This window comes from Euleptes europaea, chromosome 1, assembly GCF_029931775.1.
Source record: "Euleptes europaea isolate rEulEur1 chromosome 1, rEulEur1.hap1, whole genome shotgun sequence".
NCBI lineage: Eukaryota > Metazoa > Chordata > Lepidosauria > Squamata > Sphaerodactylidae > Euleptes > Euleptes europaea.
In genome coordinates, this window is record NC_079312.1 from 153,241,782 (window position 1) to 153,258,028 (window position 16,247).

The 16,247-nt window shown below is 52.2% G+C and overlaps 1 protein-coding gene across 1 annotated transcript; it reads left to right on the plus strand.

The window, feature by feature from the left end:
- The first annotated feature begins 12,037 nt into the window (after nt 1–12,037).
- Nucleotides 12,038–14,071, plus strand: KIF2B (kinesin family member 2B). The gene has a single exon (XM_056849030.1). It carries the CDS (start codon nt 12,038–12,040, stop codon nt 14,069–14,071), a length of 2,034 nt encoding a protein of 677 aa, XP_056705008.1.
- Nucleotides 14,072–16,247: the final 2,176 nt, after the last annotated feature.

A 16,247-nucleotide genomic window follows, 5' to 3' on the forward strand; every position in this document is an offset into this window, starting at 1 on the left:
CTTTGGAACTCCTCTCGCCGACTGTCGGCTGTTGGTCGGCGAGAGGGGAGGGGGAGGGATGCTTCCCCTAAGGCTGCCCCCTACAGCCGCGGAGTGCAGGAACGCCACGGCACATTGTAAGCCCCTCTCGCTGCCTGTCGGCTGTTAAGCAGCGGTGGGGGGGGGGAGAGGCCGGCGGCTCCCGGCGGCAAAGCATGCATGTGGGAGCCGATCGGGCTTCAGGGGGGCCTTTTATGGACTCTGGGGGGGGAGGGCATGGAGACTGGGACCTAATCGCTCGGGGCTCCGTGTGCCACAGTGTGTGTGTGTGTGTGTGTGTGTGTGTGTGTGTGGGCGGGAGAGGTGGGGAGGCTGGGGCCCGGTTGCGTGGGCTGGCGTGCGCAGGTGTGTGTGCATGGAGGGGGGAGGCTTTTCTCTCTTTTCTTCCTTCTTTTCTGTCACTCTTTCTCCTTTCTCTCCCTCTCTCCCTCTTTTTCTGTCTCTTTGTTTGTCTCCCTCCGTCCTTTTCTTTCTTTCTTTCCCTCTGTCCTTTTTTTCTTTCTTTCTCCCCCTCTCTCCATTTCTTTCTCCCTTTCTCTCCCTTTCTCCCTCCCTCCCTTTTCCTCTTTCTCTGTTTTCCTTCCTCCCTTGCCGATCGACTTGTTTGCTGGGGCCCACTGCTGGCTGCCCTCCCACCTGAGAGGGGGGAGTGGGGGCGCCCTGCAGGCCTTCTCTGTGTGGCCTCCCCTGGGGTTGCTAACCTCCAGGTGGTGGCTGAAGACCTGGCAACCCTAGCCTCTTCCTGCCCCATCGGGAGATCTACACCTGGTATGGCCCCCGAATGATTTTATAAATGTGCAAATGGCCGTTGGCAGGAAAAAGGTTCCCTACCCCTGTTTTATATCTTCAGAGACAGTGTCCATTTTTTTATTTATAACTTGTGTTGTTTGGCCAAGAGTGGTCACCATAAAAGTTCTGCTGTGCCATCTGGTTTGACATCTGCTCTAATTGTTTTGTAGTAGCCTCAGATTGCTTGGCTAATTGGAAACATGGCGCTCAGTCCAGCTGCCCCCACCGGAAGTCCTGTAGGCATATCTTCTTCAGGGGAAAGGCTTTAAGCAGATGTACACCATTTTAAGTCCACTGAAATCTTCCACCATAAGGATGCAATCCTAAAAACACTTACCTGGGAATAACTGAATAAAATAAACTGGGATTAAGTCTGAATAAACATTCATGGGCTTGTGCTGCAAGGCTAAAATCCTATGCACAATTACTTAGGAGCAAGCTCCCTTGGATGCACTGGGACTTACTTCTGCATAGGACTCGGCTGCATAAACTGCACAGTATAGCTAACATTCCCTGACCTGGATAACCCAGGCTAGCACAATCTCATCAGACCTCAGACACTCAGCAGGTTTGGCCCTGTTTACTATTTGGATGGGAGACAATCAAGGAAGCCCTTGGGTATCTATGCAGAGGCAGGCAATGGCAAACCACCTCTGAACATCTCTTGCCTTGAAAACCCTACAGGGCTGCCATATGTCGGCTGTAACTTGATGGCAAAAAAAAAAAAAAAACCCAAATGGCAAACATTACAAAACTCCCTTTTAAAAATTCTCTTATTTATGTGCTAAACATCATCCAACACACATAGCAGTACCTCTTTATAAATAATACTTTGAGAACCTTTCATTATATCTGTCAGGCCTGCTCGCTGTGTCTGAGATGGTTTCGTTTTCTCACAGACTCCCGTTCAAGGATTGTTTCCCTATCGCTCGCATTCCTGTTCCCTTTGAAGCTAGCGGGTGTGAGAGTCCCCAACCTAGCTGGGCAAACTTCGCCAAATCAATTGCTCAGACTTGGATGCAGAAACAAAAGATTTATTGAAGGCTTCAGATAGAGAAGACAGGCTCATGGATTCAAAGTTGCGAGTGACTAGCTTATCGGGGTTACAGTATTTATCTACTACAGGGCATGAAGGTTCACACGCATGGGAGACATGGGAGGTTACAAGGCAAACCGGTGCAACATAAAACATCAAACAGTCCTAGAGAGACAGTGAGGGCTATCTGCATTTCAAGGCCGGAGTCAGCCCGAGGGAGTGAAGGCAGAAGGCACAGCAGGGGAGGAGAGGTGGCACCTGGGCAAGAAGGACGAGGCGGGGGACTCAGGAAGATACACAGAGGTGCGAACTGCTTGTACGAGTTCAAAGAGGGAGAGATAGAAACAGATAGGAGCCAAAACCAGATGGCCCTCACATTCTGCCCCCCTTAAGGCCCCCCTCCCGCGAGTTCGGGAGGTCGAGGCTTCTCGGGATAAGCGCAATGGAATTCATGTACGAGCCGGGGGGCGGCCATGTGGGGGGCTGCAACCCATTCATCGTGCGCGGCGCCTAGATGTTTCCACCGAACAAAGTAAAACAGCTTTCCCTTTTTCCACTTGGAATCCAAGACTTTGGATACTTCCATGTGGGTATCCCCTCCCACAACAGTGGGCACTTCTGGCTTATAACTTGTGGTCCCGTAACCGCTGGAGGACCTCCCGCACCAGCCGGACATGCTCTTCCATGGTTTCAGAATAAATGAGTATATCATCCAGAAATACCACCACCCCCCGAAACAACAAATCATGTAACACTTCGTTGATTAACTGCATGAATACACTCGGAGCCCCAGAAAGTCCGAACGGCATGACTAAATACTCAAACATGCCAAAACAGCTCGAAAAAGCCGTTTTTGGTTCGTCGCCCTCTTTTATGCGAATGCGGTGGTAGGCTTCCACTAAATCCAGTTTGGTGAAAATTCGGCCCTCCTTCAATTGTGCTAGTAGGTCTGGAATGAGAGGGAGGGGGTAAGCGTTAGACTGCGTGACAGCGTTGAGCCTCCGAAAGTCAATACACAGTCTCAAGTCTCCCGTTTTCTTTTTGACAAAAAGGGCGGGGGCGGAGTACGGAGCTTTGGAGGGGCGGATGAAGCCCCTCGCCAAGTTAGTGTCCAAATAGTCCCGCAACACTGTCTTTTCACTGGGGCTCATGGGGTACACCTTTCCCTTGGACAACTTGCCGTCCCCAACTATTTCAATAGCACAGTCGGTCTCCCGGTGTGGTGGCAGTTCGTCACACTCCCGAACATCAAACACATCTGAATATTGGGAGTATTCCGAGGGTAGGTTGGGGGTACTGGAAACGGGTCCTGGGGAACCCACTAGGGCGGCTGCCGGGGTCCCGGTCATGCGGTCCCTGTCATGCATGGCGCAGGGATCCTCAGGGAAGGTAAGGGTCCTCTTGACCCAATCAATAGAAGGGTTGTGGCCCCGTAGCCAATTCATTCCCAGTACTACAGGGGCAACTATGGGAGCAATGGTAAAGTACAGCCGTTCCCAATGCTCCCCGACAGTCATGTCTATCGCGGTAGTCCGGTGAGTGACAGGCCCCTTTTTAAAGTCACTCCCGTCCATCTGGGAGAAGCGAAGGGGACCCGGGAGGCGCTTGCGGCGGACCTGCAATTTCCGGGCCGCCTCCTCGCTAATCAATGTGCGGGCGCACCCCGAGTCCACGAGCGCGGGGAATTCTAAAACTGGGCCCCCCGTGGGTAGTGAGAGGTGAACCCGAATATAAACATTATCTTCCTGGGCGCTTACCATCGGTGAAGCTCCTTGCACGAGGGTCGGTGCGGTCTGCTGAGGAGCCCCCCTTACAGCAGACCGACGGCGTTTTTTGCCGGCACATCCCACTCTTCCTCCTCGCTGGATGAGGGGGACGTGGTATTTGTAATCCGTGACTCGGCGGAGTCAGAGGTTGCACTGGCAATCCGGGGTCCCGATGGACCGGTCGAACTGGCGATCTCATCCAGGGCGTGGGCGTGCAGAGCCGAGGGGGTGCTCCGACGTCCTGGAGCGTTGCTTCGGCGTCGCGGTTGACCCTCGGCGGGGGCCTTCTCTGGTTCGCTCGGGACGGGGCGAATGGAAGCCGGGCGTCCGGAGCGGGATGGGCATTGGGAGGCGAAGTGACCCTTTCCTCCACAGACTAGGCACACCCCTGCCTCGAAGCGCTTGCGGCGCTCCGCTGGCGTGGGGCCGCTGCCGCCTGGGGTGCGAGGATCCCGGATCCCACCTGCCTTGTCTCCTCTTGGTTTGAAGTCGCGGCCGGAACGTTGCTTGGACAGGTTCAGGAGCTGCTTCCGATTTTCGATGTCGGCAGCGTGGCGCACCCAACCCTCAACGTCAGGGGGATTGCCTTGCATGAAGGCCCAATGCTGCAGGTCCGGGTTTAGGCCCTCCCTGAACAACTGCACCCGGGTAGCCTCACTCCAGTCCAGAATCCGACTCGACAGAGACTGGAACTCGCTCGCATACTGCGCCACTGACTTGGCCCCTTGGCGTAGTTGCATCAGAGCGGCTTTGGCCCGCTCCCCCAGGTTCGGGTCCTCGAACCGGTTACGGAGTGCGATCATAAAGTCATCCAAACTCCGTAGCACAGGGGAGCGGAGCTCGTACTGTAACACCATCCACACGGCCGCTTCGCCTTGCAGGAGAGAGGCCACATACTGGACCTGGGACTCCTCGGAGGTAAAGGTCCTGCCCTGCTCCCGCATGAAAATGTCCACTTGGACCATGAAAAAGGTCAACTGGTCCCCCGACCCATCATATGTGATTTTCAAGTCCCGGCGGGCCGGGGTGCTGGGAGGAGGCGCGGGGGGAGCCGCCGGTATCCCATCCGGAGGGTTACCCGGCGGGGGCTGTACCTTCAGCGCGTCCATGGCAGTGGCCATCTCCTCCATCACAAGCTGCATGGCATCTATGCGCTCCACCATCGCCTGGCGCTCCTCCTGCCACTGTCTCCGCTCTTCATCCATCAGAGCGTCCCGACGAGCGGGGTCGTCCTCGAACCCCGTACCCGTTAAAGCCAAGCGGCGGTGCTTTGCCTCAGTCCGGGAAAGCGACCAACCTTTCGGCGAGTCCAGCCAAGTGTTAAATGTGGTCTTGGGACGCGTGCCCGGTCCTGGGCCCGGTCGGGGCGCACCTGGCACTTTCTGGTCCGGCTTGTCTTTCGGCTTGTCCGGGGCACCGCTTCCATCCGGCGAGGCCGGAGGGGTCGTTTTTTCCTCGTCGGCTGACATAGCTGTCCCGTAGGGTACAGATGCAGAACGAAGAGGCAAAGACTCGCAACTTAATGTGAGAGTCCCCAACCTAGCTGGGCAAACTTCGCCAAATCAATTGCTCAGACTTGGATGCAGAAACAAAAGATTTATTGAAGGCTTCAGATAGAGAAGACAGGCTCATGGATTCAAAGTTGCGAGTGACTAGCTTATCGGGGTTACAGTATTTATCTACTACAGGGCATGAAGGTTCACACGCATGGGAGACATGGGAGGTTACAAGGCAAACCGGTGCAACATAAAACATCAAACAGTCCTAGAGAGACAGTGAGGGCTATCTGCATTTCAAGGCCGGAGTCAGCCCGAGGGAGTGAAGGCAGAAGGCACAGCAGGGGAGGAGAGGTGGCACCTGGGCAAGAAGGACGAGGCGGGGGACTCAGGAAGATACACAGAGGTGCGAACTGCTTGTACGAGTTCAAAGAGGGAGAGATAGAAACAGATAGGAGCCAAAACCAGATGGCCCTCACAGCGGGTGCCCGTGGGAGCCTTGGTGTTTCTAGACTATTTGGGATTATCTCATGAGACTGAATGGCTGCTGCTTTTCTGGTGTTCTCATATAATCAAGTACATGCCATTTCCCCCCATTCCTGCCTTTCGATTTCTAAGCTCTGCTTGCCTATGTTACCAATAAACCTACTCTTTTGGACTACTAAGTCTCCTGGTGTGGCTTTTGGATTTCTATGGAACAAGTGCTTACATTAAGGCAGGAATCACACCTCTTTCACCTGTCAGACTAGAGCCCCAGAGGGTTCGCCTGGCGCTCGGATTGGAGCTAGGACGGTGCTCTCCGAGTTACCTACCCATGGCTGGAGCCCCATGCGGTTCGCCCGGGACCCAGGTGGGAGTGGATCTGCTCCCCGGGTGGTGGGTTCATGCCCGGAGCCCTGGAAGGCTTCCATCCTTGGTTCCTTCCCTTGGGGACAGCGGACGACGACCCCGATTTAGCACGGGACGTTGTAGCTGTGTTACATCGTACTGACGCGGAAGTCAACCGCCTAACTGGACTTGTTCGAGCTCAGTGGCATTCTCTGGCCAAGACCTCCACACCCTGGACTGGTTGGTGGAGGATACTCGCTTGGCAGCGGAGGATTTACAGTTGCTAACTAGCCTGTTGGCGGGACTAACCTCCAGTGACACGCAGTTGGATCAGGCAGGGGTCCCAATCCGCCCAGCTGAATCACCAAATATGGCGACTCCAGCCACGCCGGACCCCCAGCTTTGCCAAACGGAGGCAAAAGCGGTAGCAACACGGGTGGCTGCGTTCTTGCAGGGCAAGACCTTGGCGACGATTTCGGTGGCTGAAATCACAAAGCTTCTGACCCCTGACTTCGGTGCTGGTGCAGCGGCCTTGGCGGTGCAGATACAACCGCTGTTGGATCTTACCGACCCCTCTGAACTCCTCTTGGCTTTGGAACTGGAGGCTCTCCCACTGGTTACCACAGCCCTCACCGCTAAGTTGACGGCCAACCAGGCCATAGCTGAACGCAAGAAGGCTGAGGATCAGGCGTGGGCAGTGGCGGATGCCGCGGCCAAGGCTCGGGGTGAACAGGAGGAGAAGGAACGCTTGGCTGCCGAACGGGCGCGTTCCGGCACACGCCCCCGACACCCTGGGGGCTATGAATTTCCCTCATTCTCCCTGACGTTCGTACCGTCTTGCAGCGTCCAACGCGCCTGTAGGTTCGCAGGACCTTTGTCCACTGTACCGGATGACTCTGACAAGGAGGACCTATATGGTGGGGAGTCCCTCTGGGCTACTAACCTACGGGCAAGCCAATCCCGCCGCATTGGCGGTGCTGGCGACGATGTGTTTTTGTTGCGGAACCAGAATCTAGACCTTATGGAACAGGTGGTGCATTTACAGGACCAACTGGCCCTAGTACTCCATGACAACGACCAGTTACAACGGGCCCAAACCTCGCCCGTTGCCCTGGCTCCAGTGACACCGCAGCAGCCACCACAACAACCGCCACAACAGCCGCCGCAGCAACTATCTGCGCCGGTGGTACCTCCTGACCCGTTGCCCCTGGCGGAGGACCCGTTGCCCCTGGCGGAGGTCCCGTAGTGCCAGGAGTTCCTGCCCTACCATTGACCCAATTATCCGATGTATACCGAGACTTTGAGGATGTTTTTGATGTAAAAGAATGTGATGCATTACCCCCCCACACACCGCAAAACGGACTGTACGATTGAAGTGGTGGGAGACTGCAAACTGACTAAAAGTAAAATTTATCCTATGAGCATTTCCGAGCGCGCCGTACTGCGAGACTTTCTAGACAAAAATCTTGCTCGGGGGTTCATTCGGCCATCAACCGCTCCCAACTCAGCCCCCGCTTTCTTTGTCCGTAAGAAGATGGGTGACTTGCGCTTGTGCATTGACTTTCAAAAACTCAACGCAGTCACCCAAACCAATGCCTACCCCATCCCACTGATCTTGGACATCTTGGGACAACTAAGGGAGGGGCGCATTTTCACCAAACTAGACTTGGTTGAAGCTTATTACCAGGTCCGGATTTGTGACGGGGACGAACCCCTTACAACCTTCTCTAGCTGCTTCGGAATGTATGAATTTCTGGTGATGCCTTTTGGGTTAAAAGGGGCCCCGGGGGTCTTCATGCAACTCATTAACGAGGTCCTCCATGATTTATTATATCGGGGCATGGTGGTTTATCTCGATGATATCCTTATTTACTCTAATTCCGTGGATGAACATATTGCTCTGGTCAGGGAAGTGTTACAGCATCTCAGAAACAATCAACTCTACGCTAAGGTGTCTAAGTGTGAGTTCCACCAAAAACAGTTAACTTTCTTGGGATACATCATTTCCCATCGGGGCCTCACCATGGACCCTGCTAAGATACAATCTGTGCTTGATTGGGCTCCTCCCTCCACCCGCAAGTGCAGCAGTTTCTCGGCTTTGCCAATTTTTACCGTGGTTTCATTCCCAACTTTGCACAAGTGGCACTGCCACTCACCGTCCTCCTAAAGACCAAGGGTAAGGGGGTCTCTGCCACGTTGCCCACTGCCAAGATTCATTGGACAGATCAATGTCAAACTGCCTTTACAACTCTCAAGCAGCTTTTCACTTCTGAACCTGTGCTGCAGCATCCTGATCCTGACCATATGGTCACTGTACAAGTGGATGAGTCTGACATAGCTATGGGGGGGCTCTTTTGCAAAGCAGGCCAGACGGTCTTCTTTGCCCCTGTGCTTATTTTTCAAAGATGTTTGCGCACTCCCAACTGAACTGGCCAATTTGGGAGAAGGAAGCTGCAGCCGTCCACCATGCTCTCACTACGTGGAGGCAATTTCTGGAGGGTTCCAGGGCCCCCTTTGAGGTCTGGACTGATCACAAAAATCTGGAGGCCCTCACGGGGGCCCACAAACTGTCCGCAAAACAACAGCATTGGGCTAACTTCTTTGCTCAATTCCGTTTTGTGCTCAAGCATGTGCCTGGAAAGCAGAACGTGCTGGCTGATGCTCTTTCCAGGCTTCCCCAGTATCCAGTGAAAATCGACCGTCCAACGGTCTCCTTATTCACCCCAGCGCAAAGGGATGCTCTACCAGTTTTGGCTGTACAAACTCGGTCCCAAACTCAGTCCCAAACCCAGCCCCAAGCAGCGGACAACAGAGCCTCTGTCAGGAGGGAATCAACTCCCTCACCAGACCCACCTATGCCTCCTGCGCCTAGTGCCCCAAATCAACCAGTCCTCCCCTCAGCCCCACCGCCACTGCCAGCGAGCCCTGCTTCACCCCCCTCCGCGGTGGGGGTGACCCTGCCCGACTCCTTCCTGGGCTCCCTTCGTGCCCAATGCCTGGCTGAACGCACTGCTCAAGCACTGCCCCCGTTTGTTTCTTAAGCGACACTCTTAAGACTGGGCTATTAAATTCATTACCCCAAATCAACAGTGGATGAGATTGTTGACCACAATGTCATCACATTCAATACTAATTCAAATGCCACTTTTGATTAAAATCCTCTTTTTAAAAAATCTGTGATTAGTAGACTGAGTGGTTAATTGAAATGCTTGGAACACTTTTTTGTTTGTTAAAAGGAATGAGCTGTTTAAGGTTCCCTTGGAAAGGATTTAAGTTTATCTTATTCCCAAGCTAGCAATCTTTCCACATGAAGTACTCAAAAGTGACTTGGAGCTGCCAACTTCCAGGAGGTGCCTGGAGATCTCCTGGAATTGCAGACGATCTCCAGACTACAGCAATCAGTTTCTCCGGAAAAAATGGCTGCTTTGGAGCATGGAATCTATGACATTACATCCCGCTGAAGTCCCTCCCCTTTTCAAACCCCATGCTTCCCAGGCTCCACCCCCAAATCTCCAGGAATTTCCCAACCCAGAATTGTCAATCCTAAGTAACGCCCGCCTTCTGTGTTAACTGAGCATATTGAAGCATATGGGGGGCTTTTTTGGGATACAAAATTAACAGGAAAAAGATTAAAATAATTTCCTATCAAAGCATGACGAAAACATTAAAAAGATCACAGGATGCAGAATTACGCAAGATCCAATTAAATACTTGGGAATAATTCTGACTGCACAAAATACACTATTTAGAGACTCTACTCCCAAGTATCTGTAGAGTCGCTAAACAGTGTATTATTTTGTGCAGTTCAGATACATGATAATAGAGAAGAGTGCCCTGTCAGAGAAGACTGGGAGAGCAAACTGGCTGAATATGCAATAATGGCGAAATTGACAAATTACGTTAACAAAAACCCTCTAGAGAATTTCAAGAACAATGGAATGTATATTGTGTATTACTCATAAAAAATCAACTTAATTGCAAATGTACAGTGAAATGGGTCAGAAAAGAATTATAGTAAAATTGGGAAAAGGGAAAAAATAAAGAGTATAGAGAAATATAACAATTAGCAATATTGTGAGTGTTTTTTTATCAATTGTATGCTGTATTTAAATTTATAAAGTCTGATCTTAAAAGCATGCTCCATAAGCATAATATCAAATACTAATGATTTATTGAAAGAATAATGAAATGATCATTGTCAAACTATTATTGTTACTACTAGCACATTGAGTTGTTTTTATTGTGTACTGTACTGTAGGAGGCTGGAGCCCCATGGCGTAGTGGTAAACTGCAGTACTGCAGTCCAAGCTCTGCTCACGACCTGAGTTCAATCCTGACGGAAGTCGGTTTCAAGTAGCCAGCTCAAGGTTGTCTCAGCCTTCCATCCTTGCGAGGTCGGTGAAATGGGTACTCAGCTTGCTGGGGGTAAAGGGAAGATGACTGGGGAAGGCACTGGCAAACCGCCCCACAAAGTATGCCTAGTAAACGTCGGGATGTGACGTCACCCCATGGGTCAGGAATGCTTGCACAGGGGACCTTTACCTTTATACTGTACTATTACAATTTAGACTTTGGTTCAGATATAATTAATGTAACAGTAACTGCAGTTTAAGGTTTGACATTTTAACCTATTTTTCTGACTCTGTATATTGATTCTTCTATAATTTGTATGTGTACGTGTGCATATAATGCAAAACACACACACTCAAACGAGAGGACCATAGGAGACACTTGCATGTGCCAGCTTGACACTATTCCCATGACAACTTTAGAAGGGGCGCAGCCTCTCTATTCTGCTGAGATATTCAGCAGCAATCACTGGTTCCTTCGGTGCAGTCCCTGCACCGGTCATCCCCTCCCTCCCCTATCAAGTATACGGGCAGGGGCGATCGAGCTGGAGGGGTGGGCGAGAGATGGGGCAGATCCTTTTCTGGGGGGCGGGGCAGGAAATGTGGATGCAAGGCTTGGGACAGAAGGGTGGAGGGGTCTGATCAGACCTCAAGCCCCCTCCCCGAATTGAGGAGGTAGGCTTAGCGAGGGGTTTTGGTGTAGTCGTTAACCAATCCTCCACCTCTTTCAAGCATTTACTTGTATGGGAGGGGGAGCTGACAAGAAAAGTAGGGTCCCTTTGGGGTGCCCCAAGAGTTGGATCTGGTTGCATCCCAGGTCATACCACCCCCAGTTCTCCATTTGGAATGGGGGGGCTACAAGTTCAGCAGGTTGCTCAACTGCAGCCTCCCATTATGAGGCTTCTCTTCCAGGCCGTAAGAACATCAGGGGAGGGGCGGTGGCTCAGCGGTAGATCATCTGCTTGGCCTGCAGAAGGTCCCAGGTTCAATCCCCAGGGCCTCCAGTTAAAGGGACCAGGCAAGTAGGTGATGTGAAGGAACCTCTGCCTGAGAACCTGGAGAGCCGCTGCCGGTCTGAGTAGACAATACTGACTTTGATGGACCAAGGGTCTGATTCAGTATTAGGCAGCTTCATGTGTTCATGTGTAAATACAGAGTATTCCTTTCATGTGAAGACAAGATTGCTCCAATGTTTGGGAAGGGGCTGTAGCTCAGCAGTAGAGCATCCCTGCTTGGCATGCAGAAGATCCCAGGTTCAATTCCCCGCATCTCTAGTTAAAGGGAACAGCCAAGTAGGTGATGGGAAAGACCTCAACCTGAGACCCTGGAGAGCTGCTGCCAGTCTGAGTAGACAAGGCAGACTCTGATGGACCCAGGGTCTGATTCAGTGGAAGGCAGCTTCATGCGTTCAAAGCAGCGGGGAGCACGAAGGCTGGCCGGGGTGGGTGACGCTATACATTGGGTCAACGGAGAAGCAAGCCCCCTCCCCCCACTCAGGGAGGTCTCTCCCCCCCCCCCAGGCCTGCAGCCCTGGCTACCCCGAGGAAGCCCTTATGACGCAGGGCCTGCGGGGCCGGCCGTCCAGCCGCGCTGATGGGCCGGCGCGAGCGGGCGCTAGGCGACGGCGGCCGCCGGCCTTGCGTGGCAGCCCGCCGGCGCGGCCCTTTCTCCCGCTTCCCGCTGCTGCCCAGGATCGGGAGGGCGCCCCCCGGCCCGCTCCCCGCGCAGTCGGCCATGGCGAGGCAGTTCGGGGCCATCCAGGCGGGCGTCTATCTGCAGATCCAGCGCAGCGACGGGCGGGTCCACCCGGCGCTGGTCACGGCGCTGCACGAGGACTCCCGCAGCGTGACGGTGGAGTGGGCCGAGGAAGGGGCCAGCAAGGGCAAGAAGGTGGAGCTGGCCCTCGCCTTCTCGCTCAACCCCCACCTGGCGCCGCCGCCGCCCTCGGAGCACGGCGACGACCCCGGCCAGCCCCCCAACTACGTGGTGACCCCCATCACGAGGGAGAAGGCCGGCGGGGAGGGCGGGGAGGGCGGGGAGGGCGGGGGCCGCGAGCTGCAGCGGGCCCCCTCGGCCGGCAGGGGCAGCCCCGGCCCGCGGCGCAAGTCGGCCTGCGTGCTGGAGGTGGAGCGCCTGCGCGAGCGGCGGGAGGCGCGGCGGCGGGAGGGGCTGGCGCGGCGGGCCGAGCGCGAGGCCGGCCGCCGCCACCCCCACGCCGACGTCATCGCCCGCATCGACGGCTACCGCGCCGCCCTGCAGCGGGGCGGGGCCGCCCTGCTGGCCCCCGGCCGCCCCCTGGAGGCCGGCCGGGCCAACGCGCGCAAGATCTCGGTGTGCGTGCGCAAGAGGCCGCTCAGCCAGCGGGAGGCCGAGCTGCGCGACTTCGACGTGGTCACCATCCCCTGCCCGGGCGTGGTGGTGGTGCACGAGGCCCGGCAGAAGCTCGACCTCACGCGCTACCTGGAGAACCAGACCTTCCGCTGCGACCACGTCTTCGACGGCGGCGCCACCAACGAGAGCGTCTACAAGCACACGGCCCAGCCGCTGGTGCAGACCGTCTTCCGGGGGGGCATGGCCACCTGCTTCGCCTACGGGCAGACCGGCAGCGGCAAGACCCACACCATGGGGGGCGACTTCTCGGGGAAAAGGCAGGAGTCTTCCAAAGGGATCTACGCCATGGTGGCCAGGGATGTCTTCTGCATGCTGCAGGAGCCCGCTTACCAGATGCTGGAGCTCCAGGTCCTTGGGGCTTTCTTCGAGATCTACTGGGGGAAGGTCTACGACCTGCTCAACTGGAAGAACCCGCTTAGGGTGATGGAGGACAGCAACCAACAGGTTCAGGTGGTTGGGCTGCTGGAGCAAGAGGTGGCCTGTGTGGAGGATGTGATGAAGCTTATTGAGATAGGGAACAGGTGCCGGACGTCGGGACACACCTCTGCAAACACCCATTCCTCGCGAAGTCACGCTGTCTTCCAGATCATCCTCAAGCGGAAAGGGAGATTGTACGGGAAGTTTTCCTTGATTGATTTAGCTGGCAACGAGAGAGGAGCAGACACTTCCAACGCTGACAGGCAAACCAGGCTGGAGGGAGCAGAGATCAACAAAAGTCTCTTGGCACTGAAGGAATGCATAAGGGCCTTGGGGCGCAACAAAGGCCACACTCCGTTTAGAGCTAGCAAGCTTACCCAGGTGTTGAGGGACTCGTTCATAGGGGAAAACTCATGCACGTGCATGATCGCCACCATTTCGCCTGGGATGAAGTCGTGCGAGCACACACTCAACACACTGAGGTATGCCAACCGGGTGAAAGAACTCTCCTTGGACCCAAACGCTTTCAAGCAATACCATCCTATCATGTCCAGATCGGTCTATCAGCTTGATGACTTGGCAAAGCCGTGGACCATCCAAAGCTTGCCTGAGACAGATGAGTTCAAAGCACTTTGTGTTCAGAAAGAGGAACAGGTCTCGCCACAGGCACTTACATTCGTTAACAGACCGAAAGGCCAGAAGAAGAGGAAGGAGATCGATGAGAGAACACTGGTGGAGGACCGTCAGGAATCTCTCCAGTGGCTGAAAGCATTCCTCCACATGGCCAAAGAAATAGAGTATGACATGGATTTTTACGCGGAGCGGTTTGAAGCAGTGCTGGCCCAGAAGATTGCTGTTCTGTCCGAGATCCAAGAGAGATTGAAATCTTTCCGCTCAAATCTTAATAATGAAGAACTGGGGAATGGGCACATAGTTGTGAAGAGATCTCGTGTTCTGTGAAGGGAGATGAAGGGAGGATTTTGTTCCTCCTAACGCTAAGTGGCTATGTCAGTTTTACGACAGACCTACCTGCATGACAATTTGAAAACTTAAAGAAAACTTAAAATCGTATATTGGCGTGAGTGTATTGTTTGGTTCTCCCCCCCCTTCTTTCCCACTGAATGCCATCTAAAGCAAGGGTGAGAAAAACTGTCCCAAGGTGTCTCCAGCTTTTCGTATAGTGTTCCGAGGTAACAATTTCAAGCTGAAAACAGAATCTCTGGCCATTGGATGTTTGGAGTGGTTGTTTAAACAAAGACGACTATAAAGCACCTGTTATTTCGACATGTGATACTTTTAGGAGATGTCTCAAATGAATGTGAACTTAAAAAAAAAGAACACTGCTCAAAGTCTACCATACCCACTGGTGCAAAAGTTAATAATGTAGTCTTTGCATGCTCTCTAGATCAGAGCTTCTTAAACTTTTCCCACTCGCGACCCCTTTTTGCCTGAGAAATGTTTATGTGACCCCGGGTATATAGGTGTATAAAATAGGTATACAAATCAAACATTTACTGATAATAAATCAAATTTTTCGCAACCCCCACATTTAGTTACGCAACCCCATATGGGGTCGCGACCCACAGTTTAAGAAGTTTTGTTCTAGATCACCAGTTTTGTAGGCCTACAAAGGAAAATGTGCATTTTCAGTGCTCTCTCTATGTGCAGGACTCAAGATCATAGCCGGGAAAACTAGTTAAATCCATGGAACCAAATTTAACTGCCAGGCTGTACTAGCTAATCCAGAAAGGGAAGTTTTCAATGTTCTCCCTTCTTGAGTCAGATAATGTCTGTTCTTTTGCCATTAATACGAAGCTGCCATATTTATTTATTTATTTATTAATAGTCCGCTGTTCTCACTGAGATGCCAGGTGGATGATACAATATAAAACAACATAAACAGATAGCATAAAAGATAGAAAATGCAATAGGACTAAGATTACAAAATTAGAAAGCAGTACCAACAAAAATTGTGTAAGAGATGACGTACTGTGAAGAATGCAAAGAATGGAATCACAAAATAAATGCAATAAAACAAAGATACAATAAGAATAAGAGCCCCTTGGTGCAGAGTGGTAAACTGCAGTACTGCAGTTCAAGCTCTGCTCACGACCTGAGTTCGATCCCGACGGAAGTCGGTTTCAGGTAGCCAGCTCAAGGTTGACTCAGCCTTCCATCCTTCTGAGGTCAGTTAAATGAGTACCCAGCTTGCTGGGGGTAAAGGGAAGATGACTCGGGAAGGCACTGACAAACCACCCCGTAAACAAAGTCTGCCTAGGAAACGTTGAGATGTGACGTCACCCCATGAGTCAGGAGTGACCCGGTGCTTGCACAGAGGACCTTTACCTTTTTACAATAAGAATAAACAGTCGCATAGACTTTACCCAGAAAATGTGTTCTTGCAATTGTGGACTTTAGGTATCTAAAAATGACTTTTCAGAGTGAGGTCCCCATCCCCAATCTCAATTGCGTCCAGGCCTGATAATGTCAAATCTGTATATGAATAACTTAGTTGTGACAAACCAGGATATTCCTTTGAAACTCTTATGAAATGATTGGCATTTGCAACCTTTAAATTTGCAGTGGGAGGCTGAAATGCTCTTCTGCTGGTTTCTGAATGTTTCTGTTTTTAATGTCTGATGTTTTAGCTGCTGCAGACTTACACAGCTACTGCTCTGAAATTTGTTTTATTATGTAATTTAATTTGGTTAGTTGCAATGTTATGTGAGCTGCTTTGAATAGTAATTTCTGGATACAAATACTTTTTAATAACATTTCTCATTTTTAATTTTGTTTAAATTACCCATACAAGAAAACTAGAACATCAAGAAGAAAGATTGTATTTGTGTTTTTGACTTTTTATTGAAGCTATTTAAGTAAAAATGTTCAATTTTAAAAAACAACAACAGCAAAACAAAATGGTAATCTGCAAGCTACTCTGCTGAGAAAGAGGAATGGAAATGGGAGAGATTCAGAATAAATGTGGGGTTGATCAGTGTAATATTGGAGCATCATCAGTGGGCTCTGGAGAATTAACAGAGCAAGTGGTCTGAGGACTGAGGACTGTATCCTGGGTCTGTCGGTATCTGTAACTGCAGTGGTATGTAGGGCACATACACAGTTGGGGCACATACAC

What these genes read in the sequence shown, in the direction of transcription:
- KIF2B (XM_056849030.1), top strand. Translation starts at nt 12,038, where the DNA reads ATGGCGAGGCAGTTCGGGGCCATCCAGGCGGGCGTCTATCTGCAGATC.